The sequence below is a fragment of the Tyto alba genome, unplaced genomic scaffold (genome assembly GCF_018691265.1).
Source record: "Tyto alba isolate M040663 unplaced genomic scaffold, T.alba_DEE_v4.0 Super-Scaffold_10, whole genome shotgun sequence".
Lineage (NCBI taxonomy): Eukaryota > Metazoa > Chordata > Aves > Strigiformes > Tytonidae > Tyto > Tyto alba.
Window position 1 is genome coordinate 29,570,662 of NW_024881262.1, and position 22,673 is coordinate 29,593,334.

General features: G+C 46.2%; 1 protein-coding gene across 3 annotated transcripts in view; it reads right to left on the bottom strand.

The window, feature by feature from the left end:
* Positions 1 to 2,773: 2,773 nt before the first annotated feature.
* Positions 2,774 to 22,673, bottom strand: part of FARP2 (FERM, ARH/RhoGEF and pleckstrin domain protein 2) — an 84,164-nt gene continuing 64,264 nt past the window's right edge. For 2 of the 3 annotated variants that reach the window (XM_042795661.1, XM_032992545.2), the window contains 14 exons: positions 18,235 to 18,324; positions 17,408 to 17,541; positions 16,333 to 16,414; positions 15,155 to 15,392; positions 13,952 to 14,082; positions 13,057 to 13,125; positions 12,580 to 12,669; positions 12,191 to 12,211; positions 11,822 to 11,904; positions 9,782 to 9,900; positions 8,928 to 9,091; positions 6,581 to 6,688; positions 5,633 to 5,784; positions 2,774 to 4,454 (listed from right to left, as the gene is read on the bottom strand). In XM_042795661.1, coding sequence (XP_042651595.1) covers positions 4,364 to 4,454; positions 5,633 to 5,784; positions 6,581 to 6,688; positions 8,928 to 9,091; positions 9,782 to 9,900; positions 11,822 to 11,904; positions 12,191 to 12,211; positions 12,580 to 12,669; positions 13,057 to 13,125; positions 13,952 to 14,082; positions 15,155 to 15,392; positions 16,333 to 16,414; positions 17,408 to 17,541; positions 18,235 to 18,324 — 1,572 coding nt within the window. In that variant the 3' untranslated portion in view covers positions 2,774 to 4,363. The remainder of the gene's footprint in view (positions 4,455 to 5,632; positions 5,785 to 6,580; positions 6,689 to 8,927; positions 9,092 to 9,781; positions 9,901 to 11,821; positions 11,905 to 12,190; positions 12,212 to 12,579; positions 12,670 to 13,056; positions 13,126 to 13,951; positions 14,083 to 15,154; positions 15,393 to 16,332; positions 16,415 to 17,407; positions 17,542 to 18,234; positions 18,325 to 22,673) is intronic. The other variant, XM_032992546.2, reaches the window with a different exon arrangement.

Here is a 22,673-nt window from a genome sequence, read left to right on the forward strand (position 1 = left end):
TTGTGGGAGTGACTGAGCAGTGGTGCGGGCTGCCCAGGGAGGCTGTGCAGTAGGCGTCCTGGGAGATCAGCAGGAGCTGCCCGGACCTGTGGGCAACTGGCCCTGCTGCAGCAGGGGCTTGGGCCAGACGACCTCCTGAGCTCCCAACCACCTGCAGCCACCCTGCGAGGGCGTGATCTGTTACAGGACAGACGCTCGGGAGACTCGGCTTGATGTATCACGGACTGGCCTTGCCGAAGCAGAAACACAAAGGGGAAGGTTGGGGTTGGTTCTGGCATCAAGCTGTGCAGTACTGTCTTGACTGTTTTCTCCTTGGAGCCAAAACGAGAGACTGACAACTACTTCTGACTCTGCTTTTTGGGGAATTTTGTTAAATGCCACATGCTTGCACTCGCCTCTGCTCAGCAGCCTTGTGACAGGACAAGGGTGACAGTGCAGCCTCTCGCAGCTGAAGCGGGGAAGGGCAGGTTTAGTGGGGGCAAGCCAGAAGGTGAGCACCCAGAGCCATGCCCATGGGTGCAGCTTGTATTTTGTGCAGGTGACTGAAAGGCTGCCTTATAAAAGGAAAGCACTGTCAATTAAGGTTGCCCCCAGCTGTCAGACCCAGCCTTCAAAAGAGCCCTGAGCTGCACCCGAGCGGCAGGAGAGCAGCTGACCATGGAACGCCGGGGGTACAGGCACACTGCTGGCACTTCAGTGGAGATAAAGCTCTGGTGAGGGGGCCAGTATGACGGAGGGAGGTGAATTATCTGTTGTGAGTAACTCTTGTAACTGCCAGGGATAAAGGGAGCAGGTGCCGGAACAGCTCCAGGAAGTTGCATTAAACATGGGGTAGGAACTACTGCAAAAACTCACTTGGTCTGGTTTACTTAAGCAAAGCAGCAGGACTCGGTTCCACTGGGTGAAGGACAGCCAGCCAGCCCCGCAAGAAGCAGGGAAAAGCGGGAGGGTTTACCAGAAGTGATGGCTTTTCAAAATGAGACTGTGAATATTAAGCCATGAGGTCCCAAGAGCAGGGGTAACGTACATCCTGCGAGCAAGCCACTAATGAGTAAGGAGCAGTTATACTCTGGTCTTTCCTAGTGCTCGTTAGGGAAACTGCTCATGATTGTACCAGTGACCAAAATTACTTCTGAATTTTGGTAAAGATACTATGTGGTATTTCACAGAACTGATATACCACTGAAATCCTCAGCAGTTTGAAAGCTTGCCAAGCAGTTTTTGCCAGGAACAGTGAAGTTTCTGGCTTTTATAGCCTGTGCTTTTGTATTTTAAATGCAGAGACATCTGAGCTTGGTATTCTCCACCCGAGAAGGGACTTTTGCTTCCAAGCCCCTAGCACCAGAGGCTCCTTCAAGGACTACACCTCAGCCACTGTAGACAGCACATGCATCTTCAAGACAGGAAATACTGAGCTGCAGGTTAAGCACGTAAGCTACTCAAGGACCATTCACTCATCGCTCCTGTAACAGGAGTTGTAACTACTAATCTGCTACACAGAGTTGACGGGAGGATAAACAGAGTGGAAGTGCTCAAACAGCCTGTGGAGTAGCCAGTAAAGGACCTACTGGTCATGTACTAACACCTTCAGGGTGTGTCCTGCCACTGTGATAATTTTTCTAGATGTCTGAGGTCGGTTGTGTTACAGGCTAAAGCAGTGCTCCCTGTGACATGAGATGGAAAAACAAGTCACAGGGGTGAAGAGACTCGGCTGGAGCCCGCCAGGGAGCGGAGAGGAGCCAAGCCTCCACGGTGCTTGGCGAGGGCAAGGCTGGCTTGTACAGCTCCTTCCACCTCCCGTAACGCCCGGGCGTGGCGGTCCGGCCTTCAGCGCACGGTGCTGGGGGCAGCAGGGGCTGGGTTGTGGCGGTCGTTTAGACAAAGTCTAGCTGATGTTGAGAGTAAGCTCTCTCGTGTCAGCTAGTTAAAAAAGAAAAATAAATCGAAAATACCAGGACCAAAGACCAGGCTATTTCACCCTCAGGCAGAAAACGCTGCATCCTCTCTTGCGCTGCGCTCGTAGAAACGCAGTTTCTCCTCCTCTTCTGGCAACGAGCTGGGTCAGCTTTCATAACAAACGTGCCAGAGGATGTGCACTGCCCTGCAACAAAGGGTTTGCTTTCGGGACCCCAGGGCTGTGCAGGCCCCAGCCTGGGCCGCAGAGGGGCCTTCGTCCCCCACGCAAAGGCTGCATTTGTCCTTGCTGCATTTCAGGGGGTGTTTGTCCATCCCTTCCTCCCAGCCCGCCCCGGAGCTGCCCCTCAGCCCGGGGCTGCTCGCAAGCCCCACAGAGGGGGCTCCTCTGCATCACTGACTTGGTGCTTGCTCTGGGCTGCGGACGGCACGGAGCTTGATGCTCGGTGAGCCAAGAACCAGTCTTGGAAAACTACTGAGTAACTTGAACACTCTGAAAAAAAAAAAATACATCGAATCCTGGTGCTTAGAAAACCCTGCGACAGTCAGTGAGTGCAACTCAAGGCTGGGGTTAAGTGCTGAGACCCCCCAGCTGCTCAGAGACCCTGCAACTTGCTCCTGCAGGAGAGCAGCAAAGGGCTGTAGTTGCACGGGAGAGGTCTTACAGAAGAGGAAAACATCCCTGCTGAGGGACTCCAGTATGGGACCAGGACAAAGGAGCAGTCAGCATCATCCAGGAAAACCACTGACTGCAAAAGGTGAAACCTCTTCTCTGAGATCCGAGGGAAAGCAGTGCTGCTATGCAGATGCTGTGGCTGTGGAAAGGGATAGTGGGCTCAGGAATAAGAAGCTGAGAGAGTTTTATACCAAGATGCTATTTACTTCCAACAGTCATATTCAGCTGCATTATAACATATCTAGTGTACACACCTACAACAGTTAATTAAAAAAAAAAAAAATGAAGACACTAATAAATTAAGTACATTTAACTTACATGGGACAATGGTCATTGTGACAGTGGTAGTGAAGGCTGGATCTGCAGTCACTCGTCTTCTCTAGGATGCAAATTCCAAGTGAGCGGTCCAGAAAATCCCTCTGGAACCCCCTTCCTGCAGTCCTCATCCCACATATTTTAGACCATAACCTGAAACAGTCTCGGAGAATGCACATGCTGGCCTCTGTACTTCCTGTTTTCACAGGGATCTCCACATTCCTCCATCCTCACACCACTTTCCTTTTTCTTTCACTACACCACTTCATTGTTCCTTCTTCTAGTACACAAATACTTTTCTATCTAATATAAAAGCAGAGTCCCTAGAGCCCATCAAAGCCACGTCCAACAGCATTTTGGGGCACTTAGCTTATTTCAGTCCTTCTGTGGAGGCAACCAAAGGTAACAGCTTTACAAAAACAGAACAAACTGCAGATGTTTCAGATTTCATACAGAGGTTTAATAGAGTCCACAGACACTAATGCTCCATCTGGAATCCAGTGTCTTTTACACCTTCATGAGAAACAGAAGATGGATCCCACCCAAAATTTGAAGGTAAGAATAGGGATTTTCAGAAGTCTTTTTGTATTGACACAAGCACGAGGAACGGTGACTTTCAGAGAAGCTTGTTCTCCTATATCGCTTAAATGCCTTGAAAACATCACCCACATACGGGTGGAGGGTGTGTTTGCCATCCCATGCCTTAAGTACCCGCGTGCTACAGGAGAAAAACTCTGGAGCTGTGATACGAGACTAGTGCTTGACTCTCTCAGCATGCACCATAGCAGAATTCAGAGGGAAAACCGTGCGCCCTACCTGCACTGACCCACAGCCCGCCAAAACCTCAGCAGCTTAGCAGAGGTTCAGTCCTCCCACCTCCCCTGCCGAGCTGCTGCCACGGCCGTTTCCGAAGAGCAGAGTTATTCTCCGAGCGCTGCAGTCCCTCTTCAAAATGAGCTGTTTAAGCTAAGACATCTGTGGCTTCCCCGTTCGCCCGGCGCGACGGTGCCGGCGGCGGTTGCACCGCCCGCCACGCCAAGGGAGCCTCGGGGAGCCAGCAAGCCCCGGCACCGATCGCACCGCCGGCAGCCGCTGGTTGGCTTCCATACACGCTGACCATCCCAGCAAAACGGAGAAGCAAGGTGGCAGCTCTGTCCTCGGGGCAGGCGAGGGTGTTACTGTACAGGTACAACCGGAGCAATAAGCCCTCCGCGACGCCTGCACGGCAGAGCTCTGCGGTTGTTAGGTTCTCTCTAAGTAGGTTCAGCTGGAACAGACTTCACCCTCTTCCACACCACTGGGAACGGATGTGATCCCTGTCTGCAACCCCCTCGCTCCCATTTCCCAGGCCAGGTGGAAATGAGCCTCCTGGTTCTTTGCTTTATCAACTCCCGAGACTCCCGTTTCCACCTGCCTCTTCTGTCGATGTTCACAGCAGAGATCCAGCTCCGCCCTGCTTCAGTCTGTGTGACTGTCCCTCTCCTCCTTCGGAAGCAGCAGGCTCGACCTGGCCGGAGAGCTGGTGGCTCTCTTGATCACCTCCATCCACCTGGCAAGAAAGGACATGAGAAATGCTCAGCCCCTCACCCACAGGTGCATCATCTTGTCCTTTGGCTACGAGCTGCATCCCTCTCGCCAAACCTCACAAAACACCCGTTTTCCACCTCTCTCTCTTTTAGGAAATGAACGCTTCCAATGAATAGCTTGAGCTGTAAATACACTGCAGAACACGGCTGCCTGTCCAGTGCTCTGAGCTCCAGAGAGATCTTATGAGAGCATGCCATATTCTCTTGTAAGCGAACAGAAAGTGTTTACCAAGGAGGACAAGGCTGACAAAAATTTTCCTTAGTCGGTGGATTGCTTTTCTTACAATAAATTCTATAACAGGTTTGCTCGCGTGGGAAGAAAGCAAAGCAACAGTGACAAAAGCAAGACAAACATCCATTATGAATTAGGTGGTTTTTTCCTTGAAATCACCGCATGAGAGCAGGGGATTAAAGAGCACAGGTCCCTGCTGTCTCGGGTGGCTGGTACGTGCGCTGCTCACAAGTGTGTGATACGCTCCCAAGGAAGGGGGAGGTATGTGACACCTTCTCAATAAAATCCCACTCCAAAACAACCAACAGTATCCTGTATGGCAGAACGCAAGGCAAGGGTTTTCAACAGCTAATTTAGTAGTCAGGTTTTGTATGTCATGCATTTTAAACATGATTCACTTTAGAAGCCCTTAACGGCACTGCTAAGCATAATTAGAGAAAGGAGTAAAGTGAAAAGCAGCACTGCGCTTGTTGCTCTCAACCTTGTGTTACAAATCTTGCTTCCACAGATCGAGAGGGGAAAAAAAAAAAAAAAAAAAAAAAAGGGGGGGGGGGGGGGGGGAAATATTCTTACCAGAACTCTCATTAACCTAGAAATCTGGCTCCCAAGACCTAGTGGAACTGGGCATCTCGCAGCCCTTCCACCCACACTGCTCCCCAGCTCTGAAGAAGCCCCAGACTCCTGAGACAAAGCAGAGTGTACAGCTCCAGGTGCTTTTCCCTGCCAGGAGAACAGTTCTGGCAGAGGAGGGATCTCCAAACATCATCAGTAGGAGAGGAGGGGAGCTTCATTACCGAGAATGTGCTGTAAAGTCACCCGGACTAGGAGGTAGTCAGGAGGAAAGAGAGCTCTGGATGATCCACCAGTGGCTGCATGTTATATAGCAAGACAGAGAAAACAGATAATTACCTCTCAAAGGTGTATTTGCTCTCAGCCCTGAAGAAATACACATGGGACTTGAACTGCAGCTTGAAGACATAATCCTTCTGAATGCCATCTGCCTCTCCAGGGGAGCTGACTGCGTAGCCGAGCAGCGGGAGGCTGGCCAAGGGATAATCGTCCTGCAAGAGCCCAACAGCCCAGCCCTCAGTGCAAGGCAGCCCCTGCCACACACCTCATCACCCCATCGAGCACCCCCCTTTCGTACTGTACAGGTAAGGTCTTTGCATTTTTGTTTCGGAGAGAACGGGAGGAGGAACAGACTTTATCTTTTGCAAGGCCTCAGACAGCTTATAATGAAACCTTCCTCCGACTCCTTTCACTGTTTCTATAGAGTTATTTTTGCTTCTACTCCCCTGCCAGTTGCAGCCTCCTAGGCTTCCCCCTTCCCGGATCTCTAAGCACAGATCAACACAAAAGTGAAAAGGTCCCTCCCAAAATAAATGTGCCCTCAAGGCAAAAAGCCTGAATAAAAGAAACACAGTTTACTCAGTTGGTAAGATGAAAAGGCACAGGCTGCACAGCAGCACAGTTTGTTACCAGGCAGGTGTTGGAGGCACCACAGGCAGAAAAATCCCCAACGCCTGTTTAATCATGCTGAAGCCCAGCAGGGAAAGCAACAAAAAGAGACTGACCTAAGGCTGCCGATTCCCTCAACTCCATCGGTCACAGCAGGAGGAGACATTTTCCCCCTCACCCGCAGAAAGCCAGTACCATCGACAGAACTGGAAATCCTTCTTAAATTCTGCCAGAAGGGCACACGGCCTTACAGAGACTGGCTTCCTTACAAACCACCTCCCCTTCCACTCGCTACTCACCTTCACACAGCAGTCTGCTGCACGGGAGCAGAAAGCCGAGGGCCTCCGGGATCCCCCCAACGCCCCGAACACGGCCCCCGCCTCAGCTGCATTTGCTCACCTGGTGCGTTTTGTAGAAGAACAAGCAGAAGTTGGTGAAGACAACCCACAGTTTCTGCCAGCCGTTGCTGTTCTTGAACTTCCTCAGCAAGTATCCGGAGAGCTGGTTCTAGCACAGAATGAAAAGAAAACTACCGTGAAACCACAGGTCACTGTCCCCCAGAGAGAGGTGGCAGCAGCTGCTGCAAATAAAAAGCTCGAGGCTGCCCACCGAAACCGCTCCTTGCACTGTTGTAAAAGGCCCCTGAGATATTTCACGTGGTGACCGAGTGACTCTGCGTCTTCAGTTCACTGACTCACAACTACCTTACGAACAAATTAGTGGTTTCCTTCCACTAATAGCAAGTTCCCCTCTGTCTTTACGTGCTCGCCGTATCTCAGCGCTGCGCTGACTCGCCTCTCCAGCACCTGCTCTCCTTTGCAGAGGGCAACGGTGACAGCCACGAGGGCATCCATCCCTTTAGCCCCCACCCTGCCTCACGTGCGGGAAACCCACGCAGAGCACACTGTGTGAGAAGGAACGCAAAGCCGAAGAGTAAACCGAGGGCGCGGGAGCTGTGGGCAAGCTGCAGGTGGGAGCTGCGTGAAGCCAAGCGCGGCGCGGCAAGCGGGCTGCAGGGAGGCTGAGCACTGACACCTTGGGGTCGGTCACCAAGTGCTCGTGCAGCGGGATACAGAAACCTCTGGTATGGAGTGGCAGCAAATGGATTTTGTGATTAGTGAAAACGCCAGGATACGCAGCGCATTTACAAAGACGACCACTCTGGGAGGAAGCATAAACAGGAGGAAATCCTCTATCAGCAAGGCAGCGTTACAACTCTGCTGCTGGCTGGCTGGGGCAGCCTCATGCCAGGACATGTGGGATCTCTGAGCAATCGCAAAATGAGCAGCAGTACATTTTCCTTGGCAGCCCATGGCTCCTCCCCACCAGCACAGAACCTGAGCTGCGTTTTTACCTGGATCATGCACAAGTAATCGGACAGGGAGAGGCTCTGGTTCCGGTACCAACAAACATGGGTGATTGTGTTGGGCCGTTGGGCCTGGCCCAGCAAATAGCGAGGAGGAAGCTCTGGAGAAACAGCAAGAGAGCAGTAAACTGAGCAGAGAGAAGGGGGAGAAAAAGAGAAAACCAGAACATTAGGATAAGAGAAGCGATGCAAGAAAGGTGTCTGTTAAAGGAAAATGGATTGTGGAAAAAAATGATGGTATTAGAACATGGAACAGATCAAAGCGAGAGGGAGCTGCAAGAACTCACACGTTTAATCCCAGAGCCTGTAGCAAGGTGGTCTCGTTATCCGGGTACAGAACAGCAAGATGGTGCCTTTCCCAGGGGCATCAGCAGGGAAAGGAAGGCTTGTCCCCTCCAACAGAAAACCACTTTATCTGCCAGCTAAAGCGCCCAATTTCTGGACCCTAAGCCAAGTAACGTCTGCAAGACTTCCTTTACCAAACTGATTGATATGTTCTCTACATCACAAAAACCCAGCAGCCTCGGTGCCAAACTTTTAACTCCTTCCATTAAACAAAAAGTGCCTTAACAGCAGGGCAGGGAAGGTAGGAAGGTACAAATACACGGATGCAGCAGCCTGCCCTGCTGCTGTTTGTCTAGTTAGTGACTTCCTTTTTCTCTTGATGATATTTAGGGTCCTTCTCACTCCTGGAAATCTTCCAAGCACACCGGCCTCCAGGAAGATGCCCTACCCAACTGATCTTGCCAAACTGCCACCTACAGTGAAACCACAGTGCCAGTGCAAGCAGTGCTCTGTGAAAGGAGGGCTGAAGAGACACCTGCCTGGAAATCTGCAGGATCCAGCACCAAAACATGCCACCAGTGCTGTGTCAAGCCATGCCAAGCGGTGAGACCTGAGGTAACAGCAGCTCAGCGGGCACACGTAAGAAATCTCTGTTCAGCATAACACGACACTGCTGTAAAATGGCATTTCTAAGGCTTGCTGCTCCCCGCTGCCAGCGAGGGAAGGGCAGGGGAGTCGTGTTCCCCCTGAACTTAAAGCACTCTTCTTAACTCTAGGTGCAGGACAGCGGCTAACCGGACCTCAGCATAGCAGAGTCATCTCTGCAGGAAAATATCACGGATGGGTAACTCATCCTCCAGCAAGGCTGAGGAAACCCAGAAGAGCGATTCCGTCCTAGGCTACCCTGGGTTTCCACCGAAGGATTTTTCCTCCTTCAGTGCCCCTGCCGAAGCAAAGCCCCGCCGCAAGGAGAGCGGGCAGGCAGCCCCGCAGCGAGTGGGGCAGCCCCACAGCAGCTTTTCGATGGCCCCACGCTGTCCCACGGAGGCCGAGCGGGCCAGGGCGGCCGGAGCGAGACGCGAGGGCTGCGGGTACCTCAACAGCCACACTGTGGTCAGTCATGGAGACGCTCGTGTTGCGGTACCAGCACACGTGCACGGTTGTGTTGGCACGGTGGTGGCTCTGCCTGTCCAAGGAGCTACGAGAAGAGTGTATGTCATCTTCGGACTCCTGTTCTAGAGAGACCTCATCAGAGGATCCTGGGGGAGGAGAATTCGGCAGCGGTTTAAGAAAACTGTGCAATACAAAGAGCAAGAGAAGCAGGGGTTCCCGAGAAAAACTGTTTTCTCTTGCAACGGTCCCGTTTTAAAATACATCAACTCGAACTGGTTACACAGCTCCTCAGGGCCACGCTGAGCAGATCTTTCTGGCTTTCATTACTCAGCTCTGCTTGGGGCAGCTGACTCAATACTGTGTAAACCAACTGACCCCACGCTTTGTCTTCAGTCAGTTCTTAGTGAGGAATAGGAAGAAATGCTCCAAAAAAAAAAAGGGGACACTATGTCTTTCAGCACATCCATACCACCAGCAGAGACAGGCAAAAGAATGAGGGGCTATAAAAGCTCATCTCCAAAGACACCACATTTTTGGACAAAAAAATACACCACATGGTTAAATTGAGAAAAATCTATGTAAAAGAGATGAATAAGGACCTTAATAAAATTAACAGCTCTGCAACTGAAGTATCTCTGCTGCATTTAAAGCTACCAGAAACAGCAGTCTAGGAAGACAAGCATATTTCTTTTGATTAAAAGAAAGCAAAAGCACAATAACTCTCCATTACCACATGAATTATAAAAATATTCCGTTTATGTCATCAAGTTCACAATAGGAAGAATGAAAAGACACGACAACTGATGCTTTTCAAGAAGGCAGGAAGCACCACTTACTGTTGGAGCGACTGCATACTAAGTTTTCCAGAAGCATGTCAGACTTCTCAGTAGATTTCTTGGCCATTTCAATTGCCACGTTTAGGTCTTCCATCCACTTCCCCATCTCCAGGCGGGTGCTGCAAGACAAACGGTGCGAATGGAGCCTGCCCCAGCCTGGAGCCACGACAGAGAGCTAGCTTGCTGAAGGCAGGCACGAGTCACTGCCCAACACAAGAGGCAGTCCCCTTCCATTAAATAATAAAAATAACATAAAAATTCCTCCAAAGCATGAGCTTTTCAGACAGGAAGCTGACCTCTTACAGCCTTCGCCCTCTACTTTCACGACTTGAAACAAGACTGAAATAACCATCAAGAACTTGGACTTTACAGCAAAGAGAATTAATAGACAGCCAGAAGGCCACACAATATCCCTCCCCGCCCCGGAGCTATTGGACTCAGAAGAGGAATTATGTGGTCTAGGCCATTGCTGCTGTTCATACAGAGAGCTTCCCAGCTGGTGGGTTATTTCAAACAGGAAATCACGTTTTCACTCCAAAAAGCGTTTTGGAGATGCGTGGTATGACCATACCAGAAACAATTTTTAAAAAGGATAAAAGGCAACCTGAAAGACAGCACATCTTTTAAAGGGGATACAGGGTTTACCTTACATCCCAAGCAAGTAAGACACAGAGCGCAGGAAGACGGGGACTTCTCTCACCCCACCAGTTTCCATTACAGCTTACATGGCTCCCATCCCGATTACAGGGGAAGAGCTTTACAGCTCAGATAGGTGTATCTCCATCCACCAGTACATAACAGCGTAAGGTTTTCCTTTAGACATGGCCACATGGCCGTGGAATTTCTTTTTTAACCCTGGCTGCATTGGCTGGGTGCACAACTGTTATCTGAAGTGCTATATACAGTTACATGCTCTTGTGTCTGCTTGCGAGAGTCTGTGGGGCTTTTTTTTGGTAACCATCTCTTTTTTCTGAAAGTTTTTAATTCAGACTGAAAACTCCACACCCGGTCTAAGCCCAGCAGCAAAAAATTACGTTTTTTCCACAGGTAGGGAGAGGTAATGTAAGAAAAACAACCACCTGTGAGCTATTTCTAAGTTACAACAAGGTAAAAATTGTATTTATTTTTCCAAATTTAAGAACCTTTTTTCAAGCACTTTTCGATTTGCAGCTGCTGAGAAATGGTTGATCTAAAGAATAACTGACATTTTGAGGTGTTTGGCTGGAATTAAGAGAAGTTTTACTTGCTGAGTATGTCTGCATACCAAAAGTACTTGCTCCTGTGCCACTACATACCTGACTTATAAATGTTCAGTCTCGGTTATTTTTCAATAACATTGTTATCAAACAGTAAAAAACCCTATAAATTTAAGGTTGAGATTTAGTGCTTCCATCCTGCATTCTTAGCATACCCAATTCCAGCTGAGGAATTTTTTTATGGGAGCTGAGGAGGAGTAAAACCTCCTAAAGCCGATCCTGAGAGAATAGGTGTAGCAGATACCCTAAGTTATTTCAGATATAAAGTAAAAAACGACACCAAACTCACTGCACAGAGACAAGTTACACCGAAAAGGGATTGCTTTCCTCTTCCAAGTCAGCCTTTAATTTTTTCTCTCCCTTCCCAGCTTCCTCCATGACATCCGTGCTGGAACTCTCCCCTCCTTACATCCATTTGCACGTTCTGGATTTTAATTCTTTTTGGGTCTCTAAAATATTTATATGTTTAGATTTTGTTTTGTCTCCTGCTTAATAGCAGTTGTTTAAAGGACAACACTGGCAGCTCAGTTAAATAGAAAATAATACAGTGACAATGATATCGCTGCTGCCGAGTGTTTAATAACACACCATTAGGTGAGATAAACTACTTCCCAAAATTCAACGTTGATAAAGGAGCTGTGAGGTGTCCTGTGTTTGTTTTGAAGTCACGCTTTCCAGAGGGCACGTGAAATACCCCCCTGGCTCTGCACCAAACAACTGAACAGTTACTCTCTGGAGAAAGTATCTACCCAACCTACAGACAACTGAGGAAAATAAACGTTACCTTGCTGCCACCACTATGGTTTTTTGTGCTGAATAGATGGTGAAGCAGTGTGGGACGGCCCATTCATTCTCACTCTCCTCTACCTGCAGAAAAAGAAAAGGTTTTCCTCATCGCTACTCGGTGACTGATAAACTCACTAAAACTGTCCTCCGTGGCTGGCTAGGAATTTCAGTCAAATATGATTACAACTCGGTTGCGATAAGGGCAAAACAGCTACTCTTTTATGAACACTACCTACTTCGAGTCTATTTTGGCTCTCTATGAAAAACTATATTGTGCATTTCTACTGCTGCATCTCTAGCAGCACAGCACCACATCCGAGAGGGCAAGAACAGGAGGGCTCTGAGCAGGATTCAGCTTATTACTTACCGGCGGGTCGAGCACTATCAGCTGCAAAGCAAACACAGACAGAACAGTCCCATTAGAATAGGGGGGTGGGGAGGCAGGAGGACTGATTAGATGCCTAGGGGTGCGCACAGGGGAAAACCAGCAGCACAAAGCCCTACTTCAGATCAGCCTCTCACAGCAGCGTGAAAACCAACCGCGAAAAGGGTGCGCTGCGGCTGTTTCGCTGATGCGATGGAAGGAACAAGCTCGGCACCTGCAGACAAGTCTTACACAAAGGTCCAGCCCCCGCCAGCAGCCCCGCAGGCTGGGAGCAGCCGCTGGCCTGGGAGAGCTCTGTGGCTTCAGCCTCTGTGCCCTGAAGGAACGCCCCAACCTGCCTTAAGGCAAGGCCGCGACTCGAAACCACTTACCAACATGCCATGCAGAGGAAGGTGGCCGTGAATTTTGAACTGATTTGTCCCTGTAACCCCTTTGCTTGTGTACAGTAACATATCTGAGAACTGAAAAAGACAGGACGAATACAATCAATATTCTGAAGACGGCAGGTAGGGCCAATATTTTTTACGTCTTGATAAAAATCTATTGTTTCAAGGCCACCATAGATGCATGAAAAAATGTCATTTCTCAGTCAGCTTGACCTAGTTTCTTTAAAACCACTCTTTCATTTTCTTACAAGAGAGGCAATTACATTTAAAAATTCTGTTAAAACTATGTGCCATTAAGGAAACGAGCTGAACAGACAGTATTGTCACAGTCACACTCCCTAAAAATCCCTGAGAGTTTTCAGTTCCAATTGCTGACTTTCATCACAAGCACGTGAAAACACAATTTCATGAAGACTTAATCTTGAAGCCTTTGTGTTTATGAAAATCAGAAGCAACACCCACCAGAAAGAACATCCGCTGCTGTAAACCCTTCTTAGTGAGCTTGTACAAGCAACCTTCCCGGATAAACTCCTGCAGCGGAAAACAGAAATTTAGACAAACCTTGAGCTTTCCCAAACACAGAGAATTCAATTTTTTTTTTTTTTTTTTTTTTCATCCCAGAATATACAGATGTTGATTGTTGCCCAGCAATGATCGCTAACAGATTTGTTAAACACCAGATGACACCCTTCCTTCTGTTTTGCAACACGGATCAGCTCCTTGCTGCAGCCAGCATTTAAGGCAATGAATCAAGAGAAGGAAAAGGAGCAGAGTTCCTGCCGGACACCAGCAGTTCACCTACTACACTTACATCCCACTGCAGCGATTGCCATAGCACCTCAAAAGCCTACATGATGCTCCTGTACTTACGGTCAGTGTATCTATCAAAAACAAAGAAACAAAAAACCAAGCTGGAGCTAAACAAACTCCTCGAAAAAGAGAGTCACTGATACCAGCTTTGCCCAGGGGTGTGGCTCTCCCCGTCGCTGTGCTCTGTGTACAGTCTCAGTCCACAGGGATTGCAGCAGATGTACGTGAGCAGAGCTGGCAGTGGATTTCCTACCGAGCACGTGACACAGCGCTTCCCACTCAAACACAGAGCACGGTCCCCCCGAGTACCCAGTACCTGCTCTATTGCAAACACAAAACCGTAGACAGAGTCTAAGTAGAAGCATTTTTTATCTATTCCCTAGGACACCACCAAGACCTCCGCGGGACCTACTACGAAGACAGTTATACAAAGCCTTTGCAGTCACGCCATAAAACGGAGAGGCAGTGATGGCAAATACACGGTTGAAAGGCACTTCCTTGGCAATAAAAACAATGAATTCTCTAAAAACTAAGCAAAGGTACTTACCCTACCGGGGGCTGTGAGATTATCTATACCAATCAAGTCGTGCTGCAGCTCTGTCAGCTTCTGGAAATTCTCCAGGCGGATGAGACTGTGCTGCAGCCGAGCTGTCATTTCTGTGACTTCCTTCAGCGCGTCTGCAAGGGAAAGGAACCACCGAGGGGGTCAGAACACAGCAGACAAGCCCAAGGCCACCAACTTTATCCCTGGAAAAATCGAATCTGAAATTTATAGCCAGATTTAGGCAGGGTCAGAGTAGTTCAGTTGGAAGGGACCTACAAGGATCCTCTAGTCCAACTGCCAGCTTCTTAAAGTTGGCATATTCTACAGTTACCTAGGGGCAAAATGGGGACTAGCAAGCAACTTCACAGTGCTTCCTATACTTCTGGGGGTTAATGAATATCTCAGATCTTGCACATATAAAAAGTATGTACCGTGCAGCCAAAAGAAAATTCAAAAATGAAAGTCAAATATTCCTGCCAAAGATTACTTTATCAATTAATGGAATTTACTATGCAAGCTTTTGATGCTACAAAGCAATTATTTTTTTTGTCACATTTTTACTTACAAATGACAAAGAGTTCCTTAAAAAACCTACTCTTTTCCCTGCTAAAAAGGGGACAAGAAAAGGACTCATTTTCCACCTTTGGTTGAAAGACTGAGATCCATCAAGATTGCCATGAGAAAAACACTTTCTGGAATGTCAGAAAAAGCATTCAGTCTACGCAAAGCGAACAGTCTACAGCTAAGTTATCTTTTCCATTTTCCAAACTAGCAGTTGAAGCAATTTTCTATTGCAGAAGGCTTCAGAGCCCTGCACCAGAGCACAGCAGGAGAGTTGTGAAACCTAGTACCAAAAACCTTAAAGAAAAACACAGTTAGGTTTAAAATGTAAGCTCAACATTTTTTTTTTTTTTAATTAAACTGCCTCCTGCCAGTTTTCTGCTGTTCCAGTTGGTATATTCTGAGTTTTTTTCAGGACATTTGAATTACAGTATTCACTAAGCAGTAGTGTCTTCAGCAATCTAAATCAAAGTTCCTGTGGATTTCACAGAGCTGGACGCGAGAGTCAGAGAGGTCCTGAATGGAGAAGTGTTTACACGGAATTTGTAGATGCAGTGCTTTTCTGCCCCAGGGTACGGGCAAAATTCTGTGAGTAAGTGGGAATGGGTTTCTGCCTCGCGTGTACACGGCTGAGCGCTCACTCACTCCGGCAATCCGCAAAGTCCCGGTGCTCTGCCGTGTAGTGCTTGCAAAGTCTCCCCAGGATCAACTTGTAGTGCATCAGCCTCTGGATTGGTTTGAGCAGAAACGTGTTGAGGGGCAGGTAGCAAACCTTCTGCAACTCAAACTCCTTATAAACCATTTCCAGCTTCTTTAGGCGTTTAGTTGCTTTCTCCAGTTCTGTCAGGACCTCATCATGCTTCTGCAGGTAACTGGTGAACTCCTGTTGAATCATACAAAAAAATTACTTGGATCAAAGGGAAACAGTCTTTAATAGCTTTCACAGTGAATAAGAAAATGCAACCATTCCCCACTCTACTTTTGTCTCTGACCATGATTACGTCAGAAAAAAAAAAAAAGTATTGCAAATAAAAATACTTGCTTGGTTGTCCTCTGTTCACTCTTTACTGCAGTTGTGCCTCTGAGAGCAGCTGGTAGCACCACCTGTTAATACCTTCCCATTCTAGGACAATTCTTGATGATTCCTCACTTTTTTAGGACAGACAGAAGTGAGCTGAGAGGGTTGTCTCGTCTAGGTTTATCTATTAAAGAATCTGGCAGGCAGCGCTCAGTCTGGGTGAAAACAGCTGTGTGTGCAGCACCCTGCCCGTGCCTGCTAGGAATATTAAATGCAGAGAGCACTGAGGGTCGGCAACAGCAGTCACACACTTCTGCACTCCTGTTCAAGCCACTGGTTTTAATGGAATAATTACTCCGCTGCTACAGCAGAAGTGTAACTGTCCCATGGAAGGCACTCTACTCCAAATAAAGGTGACTTCATTTGAGAAGAAACTACTCTGCAGTTAAAAAATGCTTCTATTTTGGAATTAAACAACCTTGTGAAACAGTGTCGCCATAGGGGAGAATTTGAGATGTGCAAATATAGGAGAGAGAGTGAAGCTATTAAAGTAATTTTTCTTTGTCTTGTGCTGAATAACCAAACAACTTTTTCTCAAGGTAAGCGCAGGTGGTTAAAAAAGCAACAGTGGTATAAAGCCTTGCTATAAATATTTTATTGTGTTTTCTTTTAAATTTGTTTATCAACAGTAATTGTTTGCAAGTCACTTCAGGTTTAGTGGAAATACTAAACCTTGAACTCTCATCCTTGACAAAAGGAAAAAATGACTCAACAATCATGAGATTTCATTAATCCTTTATCTTACCTTTAGAGTACGCATATTCCTGAGCATGACATCTCCGATGCGTTGATAATCTCCTTTCATGTGAGCATTTGTTTTTCCTTCCCTAAAACACAAGTAAGGAGATAAAATAAGAAGGTGCAGTGCATGAGAGATCAAGAAATTTCAGTTTCCTCCCTCCATCTTCCCCTCTACTTCAAAACGTAGTCTTTAAGAAACGCTCCTTGAGTATCTGTGTATTTTGAGGACTGCTTCAGTAAATTCAAGGGAAGCAGTACTAACATTAATGACTCCACTGTCCGTTTTTAGCCACTTGACATTGCCATTTCACTATCTGGGTTGAAAACTTGGTACAGTAAATACTGGAGCTGCATAAAATAACAACCATAATGCCAGGCTTAGAAAACTGAGAAAGGAGTAGAAATTCATTTGCGTGAAAGTCTATTTAGGAGTTTAACCTCTCAGACTTCTGAATAAATGTCATAACGTGATCCCACCTGAATTTATTCATTTACTCTTGTTCACACGTTGTTTATATCAACCACTGCCTTTTGAGTTATAATTATATTCTAATATTTTACATCTCAGGTCAGGAGAAGGTAATACAAAGGGTAAAAGACTAAAAACAATGCTCTTTGAAATAAAGTGTGCTGCAAGAACTGAACTCTAATCTTAATTACAAAAAAGCGTTTCCTAGATTTTCACTTGGAGGTACATTAACTGGAAGGTGTTGAAAACCACCTCTTTTTGACTTTGTGTTCCTACTCTTTTCTAAGGCTAGAAAGAACAACACCAGGTTATATTAACAGTTGGACTCAATGATCTGAAGGGCCTTTTCCAACCTAAATGATTCTGTGATTACAAAATCCTTGGTCTGGTGTGCAATTCATACGACTATGGGACATTATGTACAAGGCAGTGCTTGAAAAATGGGCTTTGCAAAATGTATTTAGTACTTTTTAAAAAACTATAACTTCTTAAAAGACTTTTTTTTCTTCATTCTCTTGATGCAGAAACACCAGTTCAAATACAGATTAAGTACAGTTCTGACGTGATGACACAGGAAAAGGTCGCCCCGCTCGCTGCCCTTAGTGCTTACCAGAGCGACAGCCTTTGCTCAATCTCTTTCAGAAAGCCTCGATGAAACTCATAAAGCGGGTCGATGTTAGAGAAGAGTAATGTCATCAGGCCCTCTGGCATGGCGTTCTCCTTGATGACTGCGCTGCGAAACCACTGACGGATAAATAATAAATTATGATAAATTTTTCTATTTAAGAAATGAATTGTTAGCATTAAAATTTCTGCTCCTGAAGCGATGGAGGAAAATGTTGTGCACAGGGAAACAGCAGGAAGGAAGGAGAAATATTTAGGGAAGATGTAATCTGACAAACATGAAAAGATGTAATTTTTTTTTCCTTGCCAAACATTACAAATATGAGGTGGCTTGGTTCTGGGCACAAGCATGTTTCTTAATGCAACGATGAGATGGTTGGTAACGGCTCTGAATTACAAACAATTACCAAGTGGCTGCCACAGTTGATGTTACACCACTGCTTTCACTTCAATGCAGATACAAATGCTCTTTCACAAAACTTGGAGCCCTGTGCAAGCTGTTCAGTAGCTGGAGACATCTTGTTGTGTGCCACATACTGCACTTTTTATTACTTTTGGTTCACGGCAGGGATGTGAATATTACGAATCAATATAATAGGTGATGTAGCTATTGGAGCTAACGACAGAAGTCCAGAGAAGGTATCTGCTCTCCCACATGAGGACCTATGGAACAAGGAAGGGAATAGCTACATGGCTCAAGTCATAGGACTTTCTTCTTCTGTTACCTGGAGGAAATTCCAAGTTTTTCCAAATTAACAAATAAAAATCTGTTAAGAAAAGGAAAAGCGTTAAAGAAAGTTAAAAACCCCTTACCACTGTAATTACTTCCAGGTCCTTTAGATACGTCCGTTCTGTAGCAAGGATCTCCTTTGCTATGAAGTATGCCTTGTCAGTTGGATAGCGCTGAAAGAATACACAGTTATTAATAAGTATTAAAATATAAATGCTCTATTTATTACTAAGCACGAGCTCAAACCTTACATACGTTTCCCCTTGCTGTGTGCAAATGCAGCAGTTGATTACTAACAGGGTATCTCTGTATCCAGTACCATTTTCTCAAATACTGACTTAAAGTACTATAAAATACTGTTCATATTTCAAGATTATTAAAAAATGCCAGTTATGTGTCAGTTATATGAACTTCCATTTCAAAACCAAGGGAGCACTTTACAAAAGCATGAAAAGAGTTATTCCTGGTTTCCTAGGTTTTAAACACTTCTCTAATCAAACAAAGTGCAGCAGATTTGCAATACAGTCCTTTTACAAAACTGGTCTATTTCCACTTACAGCTTTTACTCAAATCCTTTGTAGATCATATTAATTAGTTAAGAGAACACAAAAATCAAACTACATCAGTTGTTGACTGCATGGTTGCTCCAGGGCTGCTATTTAAAGAAAAGAGAAGACAGAATGGACATAGAAGCAGAAAGGAATGAAACACTGAAAAGGGATGTTCTGCATCTGCAACAAACCAAAATCAGAGTTAGCCTGAAAACATAATTAAAGTAATATTAAGGCAATAATCACATTTCAAGCTAAGATGCTGCTTTGTCTCTTTAGCTCACTATGTTGTGCTGCAGTTTTGTGCCACATCCTCACCTGGTGAAAACAAATGACAGCAAACCCATTTGAGTTATGTCAAAATTTGGCCCCCATCTCTGTCCCTCCTGAGGGTAACACACCTTTGAAAATTATCTCTCCCTTCTCCTTGTATGTACCAAGCTAATAAAAAATTCTCTTTTGAGAGATGCTTCGAGATGCCCTGCAGCACCACTAGCACAGCTACTCAGTGCTTCTAAATCCTCCATCTCACTATTGCTCACGGAAGAGACATTTTCCTGCTTGCTTGGTAATGTATCTGTTGAGTCCATCTACATAGAATCCCTGGAGATGTGCATCCCCAAATCATTAATTTTGAGAAACTGTCTAGCCTCTTTTCAGGTTATTTTATGCCAGTTACTGTAGTCCCAACCACCAGCCCCCTCCCTAGAGGAACCACAGGATATACTTCAACATACATACTTCTATGCCCTCCATAGCCATCTTTTTAACTTTAATGTACCTGTCTCAGATATATGGTGTCAGGGGAAGTCCTACCTAATCTTGGCTTCAGGCATTTTTTATTTTTACTTGGGTTATTTACCTGACTGTAGCCTCATAAACCCTCAAAATTCTGCTGAACCCCAGTGGGCGTCCTTCTGAAACAGCCTCATCCCAAATTTTTCTGACCTCCCTGGAGACAGAGGTGACACAGCTCTTTTATCCCACTTACCAGCTTCCTCCTGCAGCACTTACCTGTCCTGAAATACCTTGTTTATAAACTGAGGGAACAATACATGCTAGCTTGACTATAACTTCAGAAGTCTCTCATATGATATGAGAATTACTGCTAGCAGATATGTTTTTTTGTGTAACAGAGATTTGCATACACCTCCTTGGGGGCTCTGCACAAGATACTAGAGCGCACAATGCTTTAAGGGACTAACTTCTATGGAGAAAATAGTTTCCCAAGGCAAAGCAAAGCTGGGTTAGGCAATCAAATACAGGCTGTGGCAACGGGAGATCAGAGGGAGCCTCACCTCTGTAGCCACAGCAGAGATGACCCTGCTGCGAGCTCTGCACAGCCCCACTGGACTCATGCACACCCGCTGGCTTCATCCCTCTCCTCAGCATCCCTTCCCTCTGCTCGGGGGGCTCCCCAGCAGCCTCCCAGCTCACCTGGACCTGCCCCCACCTCACACCCATTTAAACACTTGTTTAAAGAGTTACTCTCAAGCGACGTGTATCATCTAGTATATTCCTGAGAACTCTGAAAAGGACCCTGCCTGCCCCTCGTTCACACCTTGTGCTTTGATCCTCGCTCCAGTGCTTTTTCCCCATAAAGATTTTTCTGGATTGTTTCGTCCTTGAAAACTTACAGAGAGCGAATGCGTGCAAAAACACACCCTGCCCACAACCTCACACTTTTCACAGACTGCACGGATTACTTTTTCCATCAAAGTGCACCTTCAAGCACTTCTGCAGGTTTTCACTTTATTCTCCAGCTGACTGTGTGCTAGTTTGAGGCACAGAAGATGCTTTTCACTTCCAAAGCATCTCCTCTTCCTTTCTCCCTCCCCCACTGCATCAGCACTTTCTGTTTACTCTCTGAAGTTCCTGCTGCTTTCCAAATTGCTCCCTGTTGAAATTTAGTGCCCTTAATTTTCCATTTTTCGGTCTTGCACCAGTCCTAACTGAATCCCCTGTGCTGAGTCCTGGAAGCAGCTGCTAGGCAGACCCCGTACCAGAAGCACCAAGTAGCAGTAGGGCCGTCACACTGCAACAGGCGCTCTGCCAAACACCTTCATACTGGTGAGGCACTCCAAGACAGAAGAAAATCAATTCATGCCTGAAAAAAATAAACATGGGAACTCTCTGAGGAGGCAGCCTGCTTCCAACATCCAAAGAAAACATTCCTACAATCATAGCAGGCATCAAGGCAAATATCCCCACTTGGAAAAACTAGTATTTCACTGAATTATGTACACACAGACCCACGTGGAAACCTCCAAACACTCACTAGATGCAGTAACACCTGCTCATGTCAAGTGAAAAGCTCTACTCTGCACTTACGAAGGCCAAAGACAAAGGACTGTAAGAATAAGAAAGACTTTCCTGTCTGCCTTGCGCGTAGATCACAATGTCACAAAACTATCAAATTTGGAAATAAAAAAATAAATAATAATTCCATGCACACAAAAATGCTTAACTTTTCCCTTCAAAGACGAGACTTCAGCAGCATTAAAAATAACTGGGTGGGGGGAATTAAAAAAAAAAAAAAAAAAAAAAACCCAACAACAATAAAAAACCAAAACCCTACAACAAAATGCCTGGCTTCTATGCTCTTTTAAAGTGGGCTGCTACAACAAACCTCCATTAGTCAAGGAGCAGGGCGAAATCTACCAGTAAGACGAAATAAAACCACAGTGACTGAAAAAGAACAAAGTAACTTGAAAACTCAGCTTTTTCAAGATTTCAATACAGCCACAGTAACATCACAGCAGCCTGGAGTGGAAAGCACACGCTGCAAGAGTTGAAGAGTTTGCTTAAGCATTTATATACAAATGCCCTGATTAACCAGGAAGAATTACAGTAGCATCGGTACCCTTAAATTCAGAGCTCTATTAATAGAGATATTGTAAGATCATGTTTTTCTTGTACAATAAAGCTGTAAAACTGCTGTGAAATGTAACCAATCTAGCATTGCTTTCCACTTGGGTTTGTTTCACTTAAAATACTGTCTTCAAATGGACATCGAAGCCTTGAAAATCTCAGAAGTCACCCCAGCTTAAGACTGATTACAATAAGAAAGTTCCCTTCCAGGATTCTCACTTTTATAAATTGGTTTCAGCATGAATGAGAATGCAAACTGTTGAAATATAAGACTTTGCGGAATGAGCCAGAAAGGAGAGGGCTTCAGTGTTTCGGACAGATAACACAGCCACTGCTCATTATTTCCAGGCTATACTACGCTATAAGGACAAATGAGAGGAATTAATTAAAAACAAACCTATTGAAAACTAACAGTAGAGTGATCTGTCAAAACAATAACCTCTACCTCAAAAAGTTTAAATGAGACAGGGAGGCTGAAAGTTGGGGATAGGTGGGTGGAAACAACCCGCAGCTCAACTCCCAGTTATTGGTTGAACCCTCCTCTCTCCTGCAAGCACTTATTCATACCACGTTTGCACCAGGGGAGGTTCTTAACAGCATCGCACGGCCTCGGTTACCCAGGGTCTCCAGGAGAAGAGTGCCTGTAGGATCGTTCTGCCAAGAGCTGCTTGCAGCTCTCACATTGCAGCACTTGGCTCCACAGAGCTGCACAGCAGATCTCAGCAAGGTCCCTCAGCATTCAGGAGCAACCTTCGGAGAAGCGAGCTTTGGAAGCACTAAATCCAGAGTGGCACCTTTGCTCGTGGTGAGATTTCTCTCTGTTCCCTGAGCAGCCGAGAGTCAGCACATATGGTGCGGAGATCTCTGGATCATCAACTGAGATGAAACCAGAGTGAGCAAGCTTGTACCTGCTGGCACCAAGTACCACCCAAAGATGTGGTAAAGACAGCAAATAGCGTGGGTCTGTGACCTTCTCACCTGAGGATCCTACCAGAGGTAAGACAACCAGAACATTGGATGAGGCGAGCAGAAGACCAGGAGTAAAGAGCATAAAAGGTGGTTTCTTCTTTGATGCTGTGCAGAAAACTACAGATTACAGT